At 43.3% G+C, this 18,839-nt stretch overlaps 1 protein-coding gene across 4 annotated transcripts in view; it reads right to left on the bottom strand.

The window, feature by feature from the left end:
• The window catches only part of LOC109890059 (signal-induced proliferation-associated 1-like protein 2), a 100,578-nt gene that overhangs the window by 33,062 nt on the left and 48,677 nt on the right, over window positions 1-18,839 (bottom strand). For all 4 annotated transcript variants that reach the window (XM_031828622.1, XM_031828634.1, XM_031828627.1 and 1 more), the window contains exons 7-9: window positions 14,164-14,321; window positions 2,021-2,600; window positions 950-1,224 (exon numbers count right to left, since the gene is read on the bottom strand). In XM_031828622.1, coding sequence (XP_031684482.1) covers window positions 950-1,224; window positions 2,021-2,600; window positions 14,164-14,321 — 1,013 coding nt within the window. The remainder of the gene's footprint in view (window positions 1-949; window positions 1,225-2,020; window positions 2,601-14,163; window positions 14,322-18,839) is intronic.

The raw sequence follows: 18,839 nt of genomic DNA, 5'->3' as shown, positions 1-18,839 counted from the left end.
TTAGAGTTGTCTCGCTGAAATTTTCTTACTCTTTCAAATGACTGCTCAACTTGAACTTGTTTAGTTGTTGGAAGTGTGCACTTAGTATTTTTCTGCTTTTGTTCTGTGTAGCGCTGTATTTTCGTGGCGTCATTACGTCATCTACTTACGTTATATACGTATGCACTTCAGCTTTGACATCGGTTTTGCACATTGGCTTGATGTCTAGCTTAACACCGATGTTGGCATTTTTAGCTAATATCGGCCGATTCCGATATGCTCACCGATATATTGTGCATTCCTAATTTATATCCCTGTTAGTGAGCATTTCTCCTTTGCCAAGATAATCCATCCACTTGACAGATGTGGCATGTCAAGAAGCTGATTAAACAGCATGATCATTACACAGGTGCACCTTGTGCTGGGGACAATAAAAGGCCACTCTCAAAATGTGCAGTTCTGTCACACAACGCCACAGATGTCTCAAGTTGAGGGAGTGTACAATTGGAATGAAAGACTGTAGGAATGTCCACCAGAGCTGTTGCCTCACAATCACAGAACACGTATAATCACGCTAGTCCAGGACCACCACATCCAACTTCTTTACCTGCGGGATTGTTTGAGACCAGCCACTCTGACAGCTGATGAAAAGAAGGAGCATTTATGTCTGTAATAAAGCCCTTTTGTGGGGAAAAACTCTGGCTGGGCCAGGTTCCCAAGTCCCATGCCCACCCATAGCTGCGCCCGTGCCTAGTCATGCGAAATTCATACATTAGGGCCTAGTGAATTTATTTCAATTGACCGATTTCCTTATATGAACTGTTACACAGTAAAATCCTTGAAATTGTTGCATTTTAGCGTTTACATTTTTGTTCAGTGAAATAATAAAACAACACTTGGGACAGATGTTTTTGTAAGAGCTATTTAGCTTAGTTAAGTACAAAGAAGGAGGAAGTGGTGGTTAAGCTACCTCCTGGGTGTGCCGTCCTCATGGGGCTGGACGATGACCACACTGACCGTGTTGGACGTGCGCAGCAGGTCGATCATCTGCTCGTGGGACAGTGTGGCCACCGCCACCTTGCAGATCTCCATCAGCCGACTGCCCGGACGGAGACCCACCTGCCAGGCGAAGCCAAAGGGCTCCACGTCTGCCACCACACCCTCGAAGTTGACGTGGAATCCTAGCTGGCCCAAACCGTTCCGCCGGAGGGTCATCTCCACTGTCTCGCAGCCCCGGGTGACAATCTAGGGCAACATGACCAAGAGAGTAAATTTCAGCCTACTTTGATCTAATGGCTTTATTAGGGTTTATTATCATTCAAATGACTCAATCAATTCGTGGGAAAAAAGCAGGAGGAAAGTAAATGCCCCGGCAGGCCTTAATTACCACCAGTGATTCAAGAACAGTAACTTTTAACAACAAACATATTGTTGTGAGGCTGAGGTAAAGTGGCGGTATAAATGGGGGACATCTGCTGACCTGCTGACTAATCTGCTGTGACTTGGGCTGGCTCCCAGGACTTTAGTAATCACCTCACTGCAATGTTCACCCATAGTAAACTATTTAGCTTAACAAGATCTTTTCACATCAGATCTTTTACAGGGCTGATCTGACTGGTCAAAATATCAATTAGTTAGGAGAAGAAAAAAATCTGAATTGGGATGCCTGTCAAAACACAGCCAAACACTGAGGTACAAGTGTCTTATGATACTTATGTCTCAGGCAGAGGTGGCCAATCTTCTCTGGGCCAGTGTGGGTACAGCCAAGCAGTAACAAAACCAAGTGATCAACTAAACCTAGTCTTCAGTAAATACTTGGAGAAGTTGAATCAGATATGTTCCTTGTGGGTCTGATTGACGACCCCTGGTTTAAACATTGAGGCGTGGTTTCCTGGACACAAATTAAGCCTTGACTAAAAAGCATTCTCAATGGAAAATCTTAATTGAAAATGCTTTTTAGTCCAGGATTAGGCTTAATCTGTGTACAGGATGTGTAGCACTGAATTATGTTGTCTTTTAGCCTCCCACACAACCTTCTTACCTCCAACCTCTGCATGATCTCCCGGACGTCGTCCCAGCATCCTTCCTGCGTGGAGAACACCACACACTCGCCTCGCTCGTAGAAAAGCCGGACGCTCCCGGATGTTGAGCTCCAACCGAGGACGTCGCGGCAGTAGCAGTTGAACACCACCTCCTTGGACGCCTCTTCGATCAGCACCACAAACTCATTGGAGACGGCCAGCAAGCAGCCAATGTCTGCTGACTGGCCAAAGTCCCGGGCCACCACGGCCCAAGTGACAGCCCCGTAGCTCTGGAGGTGGGCGTTGCGCCGGGGTCGGCTGCGCTCCTTCTTCTTGACACCCAACGAGATGAAGCTGAACTTGGCCGCTGAAGAGTCCACGGGGGTGGCGCTTACAAAGTTCTCGGCCAAATCCTTCAGGTACTCTTGGCGCGTGCGCATGGCCATGGCGCGGAACTTGTCCGACTTATGCACTGCATTCTCGCCGTTCATCATCTTGGCCAGGAGGAAGTCCCGGAACATGGCCGACTTTGGGAAGAACACCCCCTGGGGGATAGGAGGACCGAAGGCGGGCACGTCTTTAGATCTGGTGACCGCCACACTAAAAACAAAGAAAAACAGCAATTTTAATCGCTCTGTCATTTTGCATCATAATCTTTTCTAAGTAACACAAATAGGTCATAACAATACATTTGAGAGAGATCTGTTGGGGGATTTTGAATTACAGCCATGACGGCCACTCCCTGGAAATGGAAAGGTTCCAAACTGTTGTTCTGCTAATCCGAAATTACAAGAGCAGAACAAGTGGTTTCACGACCAACTGTACGTCATATTAGATAGCTGAAGTGCTGTTCCATTGCGTGAATATAATGGACTACACTAGCATATTTGTATAATGCTCTATTGTAAATAGAGGTGTGGTATCAGTTTAAACAAATAGAGGTACTTTCAACTCTCACAGTGGTGTAGGTAGGTAGTGACAAGCAACTGGTGTTTCTGTATGATCAGAATTCTGATTCAAGACTCAGGTCCGCTGACAGTAAGGGCCGGAAATCATTGTAGTGGAATTTCAGTAGTTTCTTTGAATTGGACAGCAACATATCCAAATCAAAATTAACATCTCCAAATCTGTTTTGATTTATCACAGGTGCAGCAAAATGCTTGTGTTTCTAGCTCCAACAGTGCAGTAATAGCTAGTAAATTAAAAATAATAAAATACACAATCAAGAAAAAAAACTAGCAATGTCAAGAGACAGGAATATATATAAAGTGGGGCAAAAAAGTATTGTCAGCCACCAATTGTGCAAGTTCTCCCACTTAAAAAGATGACAGAGGCCTGTAATTTTCATCATAGGTACATTTCAACTATGACAGACAAAATGAGAGAAAAAGAAATCTAGAAAATCACATTGTAGGATTTTCAAATTAATTTATTTGCAAATTATGGTGGAAAATAAGTATTTGGTCAATAACAAAAGTTTATATCAAAACTTTGTTATATACCCTTTGTTGGCAATGACAGAGGTCAAACGGTTTCTGTAAGTCTTCACAAGTTTTTCACACACTGTTGCTGGTATTTTGGCCCATTCCTCCATGCAGATCTCCTCTAGAGCAGTGATGTTTTGGGGCTGTTGCTGGGCAACACGGACTTTCAACTCCCTCCAAAGATTTTCTATGGGGTTGAGATCTGGAGACTGGATAGGCCACTCCAGGACCTTGAAATGCTTCTTACGAAGCCACTCCTTCGTTGCCCGGGCGGTGTGTTTGGGATCATTGTCATGCTGAAAGACCCAGCCACGTTTCATCTTCAATGCCCTTGCTGATGGAAGGAGGTTTTCACTCAAAATCTCACGATACATGGCCCCATTCGTTCTTTCCTTTACAGGGATCAGTCGACCTGGTCACTTTGCATAAAAACAGCCCCAAAGCATGATGTTTCCACCCCCATGCTTCACAGTAGGTATGGTGTTCTTTGGATGCAACTCAGCATTCTTTGTCCTCCAAACATGACGAGTTGAGTTTACCAAAAAAAGTTATATTTTGGTTTCATCTGACCATATGACATTCTCCCAATCTTCTTCTGGATCATCCAAATGCTCTCTAGCAAACTTCAGACGGGCCTGGACATGTACTGGCTTAAGCAGGGGGACACGTCTGGCACTGCAGGATTTGAGTCCCTGGCGGCGTAGTGTGTTACTGATGGTAGGCTTTGTTACTTTGGTCCCAGCTCTCTGCAGGTCATTCAATAGATCCCCCCCGTGTGGTTCTGGGATCTGTGATCATTTTGACCCCACGGGGTGAGAGCTTGCGTGGAGCCCCAGATCGAGGGAGATTATCAGTGGTCTTGTATGTCTTCCATTTCCTAATAATTGCTCCCACAGTTGATTTCTTCAAACCAAGCTGCTTACCTATTGCAGATTCAGTCTTCCCAGCCTGATAGGGGTCTACAATTTTGTTTCTGGTGTCATTTGACAGCTCTTTGGTCTTGGCCATAGTGGAGTTTGGAGTGTGACTGTTTGAGGTTGTGGACAGGTGTCTTTTATACTGATTACAAGTTCAAACAGGTGCCATTAATACAGGTAACGAGTGGAGGACAGAGGAGCCTCTTAAAGAAGAAGTTACAGGTCTGTGAGAGCCAGAAATCTTGCTTGTTTGTAGATGACCAAATACTTATTTTCCACCATAAATTGCAAATAAATTCATTTAAAAAATCATAATGTGATTTTCTGGATTTTTTTCTCCATTTTGTCTGTCATAGTTGAAGTGTACCTATGGTGAAAATTACAGGCCTCTCATCTTTTTAAGTGGGAGAACTTGCACAATTGGTGGCTGACTAAATACTTTTTTGCCCCACTGTACACACATGCATATAATGATATGTAAAAGGCAGTACAGACAGTATTGTACAGCAGTAGTTATACAGGTTGAGCCATGACAAGAATTCAGTATACAAAGTGAATTCGGAAAGTATTCAGACCCCTTGACTTTTTCCATTTTGTTACATTACAGCCTTATTTTTCACTCAATCTACACATAATACCCCATAATGACAGAGCAAAAACAGGTTGACATTTTTATTTATTTATTAAAAGTAAAAAAAACATTAATATTATATTGACATAGGTATTCAGACCCTTTTCTCTTTTCTCCTTTTCTGCAATTACAGCTTCAAGTCTTGGGTTTGAAGCTACAAGCTTTGCACACCTGTAATTTGGAGATTACATTCTTCTCTGCAGATACTCTCAATCTCGTCAGGTTGGATGGGGAGCATCGCTGCACAGCTATTTTCAGGTCATTCCAGAGATGTTCGATCATGTTCAAGTCCTGGCTCTGGCTGGGTCACTCAAGGACATTGAGACTTGTCCTGAAGCCACTCCTGCATTTTCTTAGCTGTGTGCTTAGGGTCATTGTCCTATTGGAAGATGAATCTTAGCCCCCAGTCTGAGGTCCTGAGCACTCCGGAGCAGGTTTTCATCAAGGCTCTCTCTGTAGTTTGCATCATTCATCTTTCCCTCAATCCTGACTAGTCTCCCAGTCCCTGCCGCTGAAAACCTCTCCACAGCATGATGCTGCCACCACCATGCTTCACTGAAGGGATGGTACCAGGTTTCCTCCAGATGTGACGCTTGGCATTCAGGCCAAATAGTTTCTCATTTAGGTGCCTTTTGGAAAACTCCAAGTGGGCTGTCGTGCGCCTTTTACTGAGGAGTGGCTTCCGTCTGGCCACTCTACCAGTTCTCCCATCCCCACAGAGGATCTCTGGAGCTCTGTCAGAGTGACCATCGGGTTCTTGGTCACCTCCCTGACCAAGGCCTTTCTCCCCCAATTACTCAGTTTGGCTGGGCAGCCAGCTCTAGGAAGAGTGGTGGTTCCAAACTTCTTCCGTTTAAGAATGATGGAGGGCATTGTTCTTGGGGACCTTCAATGCTGCAGGATTTTTTTTGGTACCCTTCCCCAGATATGTACCTCGACACAGTCCTGTCTTGGAGCTCTACGGACAATTTCTTCAGCTTCATTGCTTGTTTTTTGCTCTGACATGCACTATCAACTGTGGGACCTTATACAGACAGGTGTGCACCTTCTCCAAATCATGGTCAATCAATTGAATTTGCCACAGGTGGACTCCAATCAAGTTGTAGAAACATCAAGGATGATCAATGGAAACAGGGTGTACCTGAGCTCAATTTTGTATCTCATAGCAAAGGGTCTGAATACTTACATAAATAAGGCATCTGTTTTTCATTTTGTTAATTTGCAAAGATTCCTAAAAACCTGTTTTCGCTTTGTCATTATGGGTTATTGTGTGTAGATTGATGAGGAAAACAATTAATTTGATCAATTTTAGAATAAGGTTGTAACTTAACAAAATGTGGGAAAAGTCAAGGGGTCTGAATACTTTCCGAATGCGCTATAAATATAAAGTGGTTAAACAGTATGTAAACATTATTAAAGTGACTAGTGTTCAATGACTATGTACATAGGGCAGCAGTCTAAGGCGCAGGGTAGAGTACAGAGTGTAGAGAGTATAGAGATATTGTTATCCACGTCGGCACCAACGATGTTAGGATGAAACAGTCAGAAATCACCAAGCGCAACATAGCTTCTGCGTGCATATCAGCTAGAAAGATGTGTCGGCATCGAGTAATTGTCTCTGGCCCCCTCCCAGTTAGGGGGAGTGATGAGCTCTACAGCAGAGTCTCACAACTCAATCGCTGGTTGAAAACTGTTTTCTGCCCCTCCCAAAAGTTAGAATTTGTAGATAATTGGCCCTCTTTCTGGGACTCACCCACAAACAGGACCAAGCCTGACCTGCTGAGGAGTGACGGACTCCATCCTAGCTGGAGGGGTGCTCTCATCTTATCTACCAACATAGACAGGGCTCTAACTCCTCTAGCTCCACAATGAAATAGGGTGCAGGCCAGGCAGCAGGCTGTTAGCCAGCCTGCCAGCATAGTGGAGTCTGCCATTAGCACAGTCAGTGTAGTCAGCTCAGCTATCACCATTGAGACCGTGTCTGTGCCTCGACCTAGGTTGGGCAAAACTAAACATGGCGGTGTTCGCCTTAGCAATCTCACTAGGATAAAGACCACCTCATTACCACCTGTCATTACTGAAAGAGATCATGATACCTCACATCTCAAAATAGGGCTACTTAATGTTAGATCCCTTACTTCAAAGGCAATTATAGTCAATGAACTAATCACTGATCATAATCTTGATGTGATTGGCCTGACTGAAACATGGCTTAAGCCTGATGAATTTACTGTTTTAAATGAGGCCTCACCTCCTGGCTACACTAGTGACCATATCCCCCGTGCATCCCGCAAAGGCGGAGGTGTTGCTAACATTTACGATAGCAAATTTCAATTTACAAAAAAAAAAAAAAGACCTTTTCGTCTTTTGAGCTTCTAGTCATGAAATCTATGCAGCCTACTCAATCACTCTTTATAGCTACTGTTTACAGGCCTCCTGGGCCATATACAGCGTTTCTCACTGAGTTCCCTGAATTCCTATCGGACCTTGTAGTCATAGCAGATAATATTCTAATCTTTGGTGACTTTAATATTCACATGGAAAAGTCCACAGACCCACTCCAAAAGGCTTTCGGAGCCATCATCGACTCAGTGGGTTTTGTCCAACATGTCTCTGGACCCACTCACTGTCACAGTCATACGCTGGACCTAGTTTTGTCCCATGGAATAAATGTGGTGGATCTTAATGTTTTTCCTCATAATCCTGGACTATCGGACCACCATTTTACTACGTTTGCAATTGCAACAAATAATCTGCTTAGACCCCAACCAAGGAACATCAAAAGTCGTGCTATAAATTCACAGACAACACAAAGATTCCTTGATGCCCTTCCAGACTCCCTCTGCCTACCCAAGGACGCCAGAGGACAAAAATCAGTTAACCACATAACTGAGGATCTCAATTTAACCTTGCGCAATACCCTAGATGCAGTTGCACCCCTAAAAACTAAAAAAAAATCTCATAAGAAACTAGCTCCCTGGTACACAGAAAATACCCGAGCTCTGAAGCAAGCTTCCAGAAAATTGGAACGGAAATGGCGCCACACCAAACTGGAAGTCTTCCGACTAGCTTGGAAGGACGGTACCGTGCAGTACCGTAGAGCCCTTACTGCTGCTCGATCATCCTATTTTTCTAACTTAATTGAGGAAAATAAGAACAATCCGAAATTCCTTTTTAATACTGTCGCAAAGCTAACTAAAAAGCAGCATTCCCCAAGAGAGGATGACTTTCACTTTAGCAGTGATAAATTCATGAACTTCTTTGAGGAAAAGATTATGATTATTAGAAAGCAAATTACGGACTCCTCTTTAAACCTGCGTATTCCTCCAAACCTCAGTTGTCCTGAGTCTGCACAACTCTGCCAGGACCTAGGATCAAGAGAGACGCTCAAGTGTTTTAGTACTATATCTCTTGACACAATGATGAAAATAATCATGGCCTCTAAACCTTCAAGCTGCATACTGGACCCTATTCCAACTAAACTACTGAAAGAGCTGCTTCCTGTGCTTGGCCCTCCTATGTTGAACATAATAAATGGCTCTCTATCCACTGGATGTGTACCAAACTCACTAAAAGTGGCAGTAATAAAGCCTCTCTTGAAAAAGCCAAACCTTGACCCAGAAAATATAAAAAACTATCGGCCTATATCGAATCTTCCATTCCTCTCAAAAATTTTAGAGAAGGCTGTTGCGCAGCAACTCACTGCCTTCCTGAAGACAAACAATGTATACGAAATGCTTCAGTCTGGTTTTAGACCCCATCATAGCACTGAGACGGCACTTGTGAAGGTGGTAAATGACATTTTAATGGCATCGGACCGAGGCTCTGCATCTGTCCTCGTGCTCCTAGACCTTTGTGCTGCTTTTGATACCATCGATCACCACATTCTTTTGGAGAGATTGGAAACCCAAATTGGTCTACACGGACATGTTCTGGCCTGGTTTAGATCTTATCTGTCGGAAAGATATCAGTTTGTCTCTATGAATGGTTTGTCCTCTGACAAATCAACTGTAAATTTCGGTGTTCCTCAAGGTTCCGTTTTAGGACCACTATTGTTTTCACTATATATTTTACCTCTTGGGGATGTTATTCGAAAACATAATGTAAACTTTCACTGCTATGCAGATGACACACAGCTGTACATTTCAATGAAACATGGTGAAGCCCCAAAATTGCCCTCGCTAGAAGCATGTGTTTCAGACATAAGGAAGTGGATGGCTGCAAACTTTCTACTATTAAACTCGGACAAAACAGAGATGCTTGTTCTAGGACCCAAGAAACAAAGAGATCTTCTGTTGAATCTGACAATTAATCTTAATGGTTGTACAGTCGTCTCAAATAAAACTGTGAAGGACCTCGGCGTTACTCTGGACCCTGATCTCTCTTTTGAAGAACATATCAAGACCATTTCGAGGACAGCTTTTTTCCATCTACGTAACTTGCAAAAATCAGAAACTTTCTGTCCAAAAATGATGCAGAAAAATTAATCCATGCTTTTGTCACTTCTAAGTTAGACTACTGCAATGCTCTATTTTCCGGCTACCCGGATAAAGCACTAAATAAACTTCAGTTAGTGCTAAATACGGCTGCTAGAATCCTGACTAGAACCCAAAAATTTGATCATATTACTCCAGTGCTAGCCTCTCTACACTGGCTTCCTGTCAAAGCAAGGGCTGATTTCAAGGTTTTATTGCTAACCTACAAAGCATTACATGGGCTTGCTCCTACCTATCTCTCTGATTTGGTCCTGCCGTACATACCTACACGTACGCTACGGTCACAAGACGCAGGCCTCCTAATTGTCCCTAGAATTTCTAAGCAAACAGCTGGAGGCAGGGCTTTCTCCTATAGAGCTCTATTTTTATGGAACGGTCTGCCTACCCATGTCAGAGACGCAAACTCGGTCTCAACCTTTAAGTCTTTACTGAAGACTCATCTCTTCAGTGGGTCATATGATTGAGTGTAGTCTGGCCCAGGAGTGGGAAGGTGAACGGAAAGGCTCTGGAGCAACGAACCGCCCTTGCTGTCTCTGCCTGGCCGGTTCCCCTCTTTCCACTGGGATTCTCTGCCTCTAACCCTATTACAGGGGCTGAGTCACTGGCTTGCTGGGGCTCTCTCATGCCGTCCCTGGAGGGGGTGCGTCACCTGAGTGGGTTGATTCACTGTTGTGGTCATCCTGTCTGGGTTGGCGCCCCCCCCTTGGGTTGTGCCGTGGCGGAGATCTTTGTGGGCTATACTCAGCCTTGTCTCAGGATGGTAAGTTGGTGGTTGAAGATATCCCTCTAGTGGTGTGGGGGCTGTGCTTTGGCAAAGTGGGTGGGGTTATATCCTTCCTGTTTGGCCCTGTCCGGGGGTGTCCTCGGATGGGGCCACAGTGTCTCCTGACCCCTCCTGTCTCAGCCTCCAGTATTTATGCTGCAGTAGTTTATGTGTCGGGGGGCTGGGGTCAGTTTGTTATATCTGGAGTACTTCTCCTGTCCTATTCGGTGTCCTGTGTGAATCTAAGTGTGCGTTCTCTAATTCTCTCCTTCTCTCTTTCTTTCTCTCTCTCGGAGGACCTGAGCCCTAGGACCATGCCCCAGGACTACCTGACATGATGACTCCTTGCTGACCCCAGTCCACCTGGCCATGCTGCTGTTCCAGTTTCAACTGACCTGAGCCCTAGGACCATGCCCCAGGACTACCTGACATGATGACTCCTTGCTGTCCCCAGTCCACCTGGCCATGCTGCTGCTCCAGTTTCAACTTCCACCTGACTGTGCTGCTGCTCCAGTTTCAACTGTTCTGCCTTATTATTATTCGACCATGCTGGTCATTTATGAACATTTGAACATCTTGGCCATGTTCTGTTATAATCTCCACCCGGCACAGCCAGAAGAGGACTGGCCACCCCACATAGCCTGGTTCCTCTCTAGGTTTCTTCCTAGGTATTGGCCTTTCTAGGGAGTTTTTCCTAGCCACCGTGCTTCTACACCTGCATTGCTTGCTGTTTGGGGTTTTAGGCTGGGTTTCTGTACAGCACTTTGAGATATCAGCTGATGTACGAAGGGCTATATAAATAAATTTGATTTGATTTGAGTACCGCATGGTAGCCGACTAGAACAGTGAACAAGGTTCAGGGCAGGGAACTGAGGCCTGGATATAGAAGCTGTTTCTCAGTTTCTCGGGCCCAGCTGCCTTCAAGATGGTAGCGGGGTGAACAGGCTGTGGCCCGGGTGGCTGAGGTCCTTGGGCTGAGCACACACTCCTGTGAAGCCCCTGTGTTGAAGATCAGTGTGGCGGAGGTGTCGTTGCCTACTTGGGGTCGGCCCGTCAGGAAGTCCAGGACCGAGTTGCACAGGGAAGGGTTCAGACCCTGGGCCCTGAGCTGTAATTGATGAACAGTATTCTTACATACAGTACCAGTCAAAAGTTTGGACACACCAACTTATTCAAGGGTTTCCCTTTATTTTTTACTATTAGAATAATAGTGAAGACATCAAAACTATGAAATAACACATGGAATCATGTAGTAGCCAAAAAAGGTGTTAAACGAATCAAAATATATTTAAGATTCTTCAAAAGTCGTCTTTCTTGGCCCAAGCAAATCTCTTATTGGTGTCCTTTAGTAGTGGATTCTTTGCAGCATTTCGACCATGAAGGCCTGATTCACACAGTCTCCTCTGAACAGTTGATGTTGATATGTGTCTGCTACTTGAACTCTGATGCATTTATTTGGGCTGCAATCTCTGAGGGGGGGGGGGTAACTCTAATGAACTTATCCTCTGCAGCAGGGGTAAACGCTGGGTCTTCCTTTCCTGTGGCGGTCGTCATGAGAGCCAGCTTCATCATAGCGCTTGATGGTTTTTGCAACTGCACTTGAAGAAACGTTCAAAGTTCTTAAGATTTTCCAGATTGATTGACCTCATTGTTTTAAAGTAATGATATGGCAAGAATAGGGCCATCTTCTGTATACTCCACCTACCTTGTCACAACTCAACTGATGGGCAAAAAAACATTAAGGAAAGAAATTCCACAAATTAACTTTTAACAAGGCACACCTGTTAATTGAAACGCATTCCAGGTGACTACCTCATGAAGCTTGTTGAGAGAATGTCAAGTGTGCAAAGCTGTCATTAAGGCAAAGGGTCGCTACCTTGAAGATTCTCAAATATAAAAAAATATTTAGATTTTTGAAACTTTTTTGGTTACTACATGATTCCATATGTGTTATTTCAAAGTTTTGATATCTTCACTATTATTCTACAATGTAGAAAAAAGTTAAAATAAAGAAAAACCCTGGAATGAGTAGGTGTGTTCAAACTTTTGACTGGTACTGTAGGTATTTATCTTGTTCAGGTGGGATTGGGCAGGGTGCAGTGCAATGGCAATCGCCCAGGGTCTGTTGAAGCGATATGTGAATTGTAGTGGGTCTGGGTTTCAGGTAATGTAGAGGTGATATGATCCTTAACTAGCCTCTCAAAGAACTTCATGATGACAGAAGTGAGTGCAAGGGGCGATAGTAATTTACCTTCACTTTCTTTGGTACAATGCTGGACATCTTGATGCAAGTGGGAACAACAGACTGGGATATGGAGATGAAATACGTCCGTAAACACTTCAGCCAGCTGGTCTGCACATGCTTTGAGGACGTGGCCCTGCAGTCTTGCAAGGGTTAACACTCTTAAATGACTTACTCATTTCAGCCACAGAAAGCAGAGTCCCGTGAGCGTCGGTGGCTCGATGTAGTTTTCCTCGAAGCAGGTGAAGGTGTTTAGCTCGACCAGGAGCGAGGCGTGGATGTCCGCGGCATGGCTGGTTTTTCTCTTCATAAATCGGTGATTGTCTGGAGTCCTTATCACATTTTTTTTTTATTTTACCTTTATTTAACCAGGCAAGTCAGTTAAGAACACATTCTTATTTTCAATGACGGCCTGGGAACAGTGGGTTAACTGCCTGTTAAGGGGCAGAACGACAGATTAGTACCTTGTCAGCTCGGGGGATTGAACTCGCAACCTTCCGGTTACTAGTCCAACGCTCTAACCACTAGGCTACGCTGCCGCGACCGCGACATATGGATCATGTCTGAGCCATTTAATGCAAATCCACTGTGTACTGTTGTTTTGCCTCTTGATTGTGTTACTGAGGTCGTAGCTGGTCTGCTTGTACACATCCATGTTCCCAGTCACCTTGCCATGGTTAAATCCACGGTTTTTGGTTTGGACGAGTTCTAATCGTCACAGTGGGAACAACATCCTCTATGCACTTCCTTATTAACCCATTCTCCGAGTCAGTGTCTAAGTAAATACTGTTCTCAGAGGCGAACCAGAATATTTCCAGTTCCGCGTGATCAAAAACAAACTTGAAGCATAGATTTCAATTGGTCAGACCAACATTGAGCAGTCCATACCACAGGAGCTTCATGTTCCTGTTTTGCATAGCCTAAAAAAGGGGAAGTAGCAATGATCCACAGTCCGTGTTGCGCATGTATCACAGGAGATGTGTTGATAGAATTTCTGTAGCGTTTTCCTCAGATTTCTTTTATTAAAGTCCCCAGCTACAATAAATGCTGCCTCGGAATAAGCGGTTTCCAGGTTGCACATAGAAAAGTGTAGTACCCGGAGTGTCGACTTGGGTGGTTATATACACGGCAGTGACGATGACCAAAGAAAATTATTTTGGGAGGTAATGTGGTATTCCTGACTGGGAGAACTTTACCACAATCACACAGTTGTTAATCATGAAATTTATTTTATTTTTCCTGAATATTTTTTTCTTCCTGTCTGTGCGATGGACAGAGAACCCTGCTGGCTAAATGGACATGGACAATATGTCCACAGATAGTGTTTTTTTACAGAATCATAGCTATGTTACAGTCCCTGATGTCTCTCTGGAAGGAGATCCTCACCCTAAGCTTGTCTAATTTATTGTCCAGGGACTGAACGTTAGCAATGGAGGGAGTTGACACTTGATTCAACAATCATTAAGAGGCACTTCTGAATGATTGACTCTTGTAATGATTGGATTCCAGCCTTATTGAAATTGGGCCCTTAGGTACATGAATGATTGAATAAATGCAAGTTAATTTAAACCAGCTCTACACATCTCTCACGCCAAATGTTTTAAAAGTATCGGCGGTCTGCTTTGCTCACCTGTAGCAAACATTTTCTGTGCAAGGGTTGTGGACTTTGACGATGATGAACACGTGCTGGAAGTGCGAGCGAATGTTTTGGGGAGTGAAGGGAAGAGCACCAGGTTCCTGGAAGATGACGGTGACAATGTCATTTCCAATGTGTCTCTTCCGCAGTAGCTAAATGGCAAGAAAAGGAAACGGAAAAGAAAAAGCACATTAGAATTCAGAAAAGTAAATGCCCTTACAGTACATGAGAGACTATGACAGTGTCTCAATGGTCTCAAAAGGCCTAGAAAAGACCTACATGGTACGTGATAAAGAAATATATCCAATTCTTTATCACGAGTCAAGCTGTTAAGTGGTCAAGGAAAGGATATGGAGGACAGTAAAACCTGTTTATTTGGAGTCTATCAGAGGGCATGTGGGAGCTATAATGCTGTCATATTGCTTACACCTCTCATATCCTTGCCAATCAACAGAAGTGCTAAAGGCAGTGGCTAGAGGTTTCTAACAGGGCGATAACAGACTATGGCCTCCTGATGTCTGTTAAGTCCCTTGGTGTAGGGTAGGTGGTAAACAAACGGGATGAGGGGTGGAATAGGCCGGATCAAGGGGCTCAAGTAGTGGCAGAGCCTTTGCAGACCTTGGGGGGGGGGGGGAGTTTACAGCTAATCTCAGAAATCAAATGGGATCCCAGGGGAGGAATGAAACTTCAAATCCTGATAATCAAGGCCCAAGACACATGCGATGCACAAGACATTTGGCCCATTCTAATTTCCCTAATGCTTAGAAAGGACACTGGCCCGGTATAGGTGGATTTCTATGAACGCGGGGCAGTTTGTCAGTCCTGATTCCTGGACATACTCTGCAGAGGGACACAGCATAAAGATGGCCGAAAATCTTTATTGCTGTAACTGAATTTTAGACCTCCAGAATAGTCCATTAATTAAAAAAACAGTGAATTGAATTAGAGGTCGGACGATTAATTAGGGCCGATTTCAAGTTTTGATGACAATCGGTAATCGGCATTTTATGGCCAATTACATTGCATTCCACGAGGAAACTGCGTGGCAGGCTAACCACCTGTTACACAAGTGCAGCAAGGAGCCAGGGTAAGTTGCTAGCTAGCATGAAACATATCTTATATAAAACAATCACTCTTCAAATAATCACTAGTTACCTACACATGGTTGATGATATTACAAGGTTAGGTAGCTTGTCCTGTGTTGCATATAATCAATGTGGTGCCTGTTAATTTATCATCGAATCACAGCCTACTTCGCCAAACTGGGGATGATTTAAGTGCATTCGCGAAAAAAGCACAATCGTTGCACGAATGTACCTAACCATAAACATCAATGCCTTTCTTAAAATCCATACACAGAAGTATATTTTTGAAACCTGTATATTTAGTTAAAAGAAATTCATGTTAGCAGGCAATATTAACCTTTTGAACCTCTGGGGGCAGTATTTCATTTTTGGATGAAAAACGTTCCCATTTTAAACAAGATATTTTGTCACGAAAAGATGCTCGACTATGCATATAATTGACAGCTTTGGAAAGAAAACACTGACGTTTCCAAAACTGCAAAGATATTGTCTGTGAGTGCCACAGAACTAATGCTACAGACGAAACCAAGATTAAATTTCATACAGGAAGTGAGCCAGATTTTTGAGGCGCTGTGTTCCAATGTCTCCTTATATGGCTGTGAATGCGCAAGGAGAGAGCCTACACTTTCTGTCGTTTCCCCAAGGTGTCTGCAGCATTGTGACGTATTTGTAGGCATATCATTAGAAAATTGAGAGACTACATTTACCAGGTGTCCGCTCGGTGTCCGTCGAAACTATTGCGTAATCTCCAGGTGCGTTCATTTTTCCATTTTGAACAGAGGAGAAACCAAACTGCCACGAGTGACTTATCGAATAGATGTGAAAAACACCTTGAGGGTTGATTCTAAACAACGTTTGCCATGTTTCTGTCGATATTATGGAGTTAATTTGTAAAAAAGTTTGCGTTGTAATGACTGAATTTTCGTTTTTTTTTCTCTGCCAAACGTGATGAACAAAACGGAGCGATTTCTCCTACACAAATAATATTTTGGAAAAACTGAACATTTGCTATCTAACTGAGATTCTCCTCATTGAATACATCTGAAGTTCTTCAAAGGTAAATGATTTTATAAAAAAAAAAATGTGAAAATGTTGCCTGCTGAATGCTAGGCTTAATGCTATGCTAGCTATCAATACTCTTACACAAATGCTTGTGTAGCTATGGTTGAAAAGCATATTTTGAAAATCTGAGATGACAGTGTTGTTAACAAAAGGCTAAGCTTGTGAGCCAATATATTTATTTCATTTCATTTGCGATTTTCATGAATAGTTAATGTTGCGTTATGGTAATGAGCTTGAGGCTATAATTACGCTCCCGGATACGGGATTGCTCGTCGCAACAGGTTAACTAGAGAAATTGTGTCATATACAGTGGGGCAAAAAAGTATTTAGTCAGCCACCAATTGTGCAAGTTCTCCCACTTAAAAAGATGAGGCCTGTAATTTTCATCATAGGTACACTTCAACTATGACAGACAAAATGAGAAAAAAATTATCCAGAAAATCACATTGTAGGACTTTTAATGAATTTATTTGCAAATTATGGTGGAAAATAAGTATTTGGTCAATAACAAACGTTTATCTCAATACTTTGTTATATACCCTTTGTTGGCAATGACAGAGGTCAAACGGTTTCTGTAAGTCTTCACAAGGTTTTCACACACTGTTGCTGGTATTTTGGCCCATTCCTCCATGCAGATCTCCTCTAGAGCAGTGATGTTTTGGGGCTGTTGCTGGGCAACACGGACTTTCAACTCCCTCCAAAGATTTTCTATGGGGTTGAGATCTGGAGACTGGCTAGGCCACTCCAGGACCTTGAAATGCTTCTTACGAAGCCCCTCCTTCGTTCCCCGGGCGGTGTGTTTGGGATCATTGTCATGCTGAAAGACCCAGCCACGTTTCATCTTCAATGCCCTTGCTGATGGAAGGAGGTTTTCACTCAAAATCTCACGATACATGGCCCCATTCATTCTTTCCTTTACACGGATCAGTCGTCTTGGTCCCTTTGCAGAAAAACAGCCCCAAAGCATGATGTTTCCACCTCCATGCTTCACAGTATGTATGGTGTTGTTTGGATAGAACTCAGCATTCTTTGTCCTCCAAACATGACGAGTTGAGTTTATACCAAAAAGTTATATTTTGGTTTCATCTGACCATATGACATTCTCCCAATCTTCTTCTGGATCATCCAAATGCTCTCTAGCAAACTGGACATGTACTGGCTTAAGCAGGGGGACACGTCTGGCACTGCAGGATTTGAGTCCCTGGCGGCGTAGTGTGTCACTGATGGTAGGCTTTGTTACTTTGGTCCCAGCTCTCTGCAGGTCATTCACTAGGTCCCCCCGTGTGGTTCTGGGATTTTTGCTCACCGTTCTTGTGATCATTTTGACCCCACGGGGTGAGATCTTGCGTGGAGTCCCAGATCGAGGGAGATTATCAGTGGTTAGTATGTCTTCCATTTCCTAATAATTGCTCCCACAGTTGATTTCTTCAAACCAAGCTGCTTACCTATTGCAGATTCAGTCTTCCCAGCCTGGTGCAGGTCTACAATTTTGTTTCTGGTGTCCTTTGACAGCTCTTTGGTCTTGGCCATAGTGGAGTTTGGAGTGTGACTGTTTGAGGTTGTGGACAGGTGTCTTTTATACTGATAACAAGTTCAAACAGGTGCCATTAATACAGGTAACGAGTGGAGGACAGAGGAGCCTCTTAAAGAAGAAGTTACAGGTCTGTGAGAGCCAGAAATCTTGCTTGTTTTTAGGTGACCAAATACTTATTTTCCACCATAATTTGCAAATAAATTCATAAAAAATCCTACAATGTGATTTTCTGGATTTTTTTCTTCCATTTTGTCTGTCATAGTTGAAGTGTACCTATGATGAAAATTACAGGCCTCTCATCTTTTTAAGTGGGAGAACATGCACAATTGGTGGCTGACTAAATACTTTTTTGCCCCACTGTATATATATATGTAAAAAAACAAAGTAAAAATCGGTTGATCTCTAATCTGAATGCTGTTCCCAAGAGCTTTAAGTAAAATCCTGCTTACAACTGCAAAGCAAATAGAATCAACATGGTGCACATGACAATTCATTTATAGACCATGTTGCTATGGTCTAGATAGAAAGACCCACCCAGGCATATTCAGACACCAAGCAGAGTGGAGAATTTAATTGAGGAGTGCATGCGAAATTGTTGTCGTGGCAACATCTCCAGCAATAGCATTTCCAATTAACAAGTCACTGACTGGGGGAAATTATGCACGACTCCGAAATGATGAGTGCCAATTTCTAATATTGGAAAGCAGATTGTGACTAAAGGATCAACATGGAAAGCTACCAGTTGTAGTAAATGGGTAGAAACGATAAGGAATCTTCATGATAATGATCACTATAATGATGATAAAAAAAGGTTAGAGTCATTGATGTCAGTGAGAAAAATATACATTTTTCAGAGCAGCATAATCTTTTTCTCTCGCTTGACTTTAGTTTCTGGTTTACTAAGCTAACATATGGAATTGTTTTAAGATGTTCATAGCAAGGATCATTTAGCTATTTGATGTTGAATTTTAGAACCCCTTTATCTATCC

The sequence above is a fragment of the Oncorhynchus kisutch genome, linkage group LG1 (genome assembly GCF_002021735.2).
Source record: "Oncorhynchus kisutch isolate 150728-3 linkage group LG1, Okis_V2, whole genome shotgun sequence".
Lineage (NCBI taxonomy): Eukaryota > Metazoa > Chordata > Actinopteri > Salmoniformes > Salmonidae > Oncorhynchus > Oncorhynchus kisutch.
This window is presented reverse-complemented; position numbering and strand designations above follow the sequence as displayed.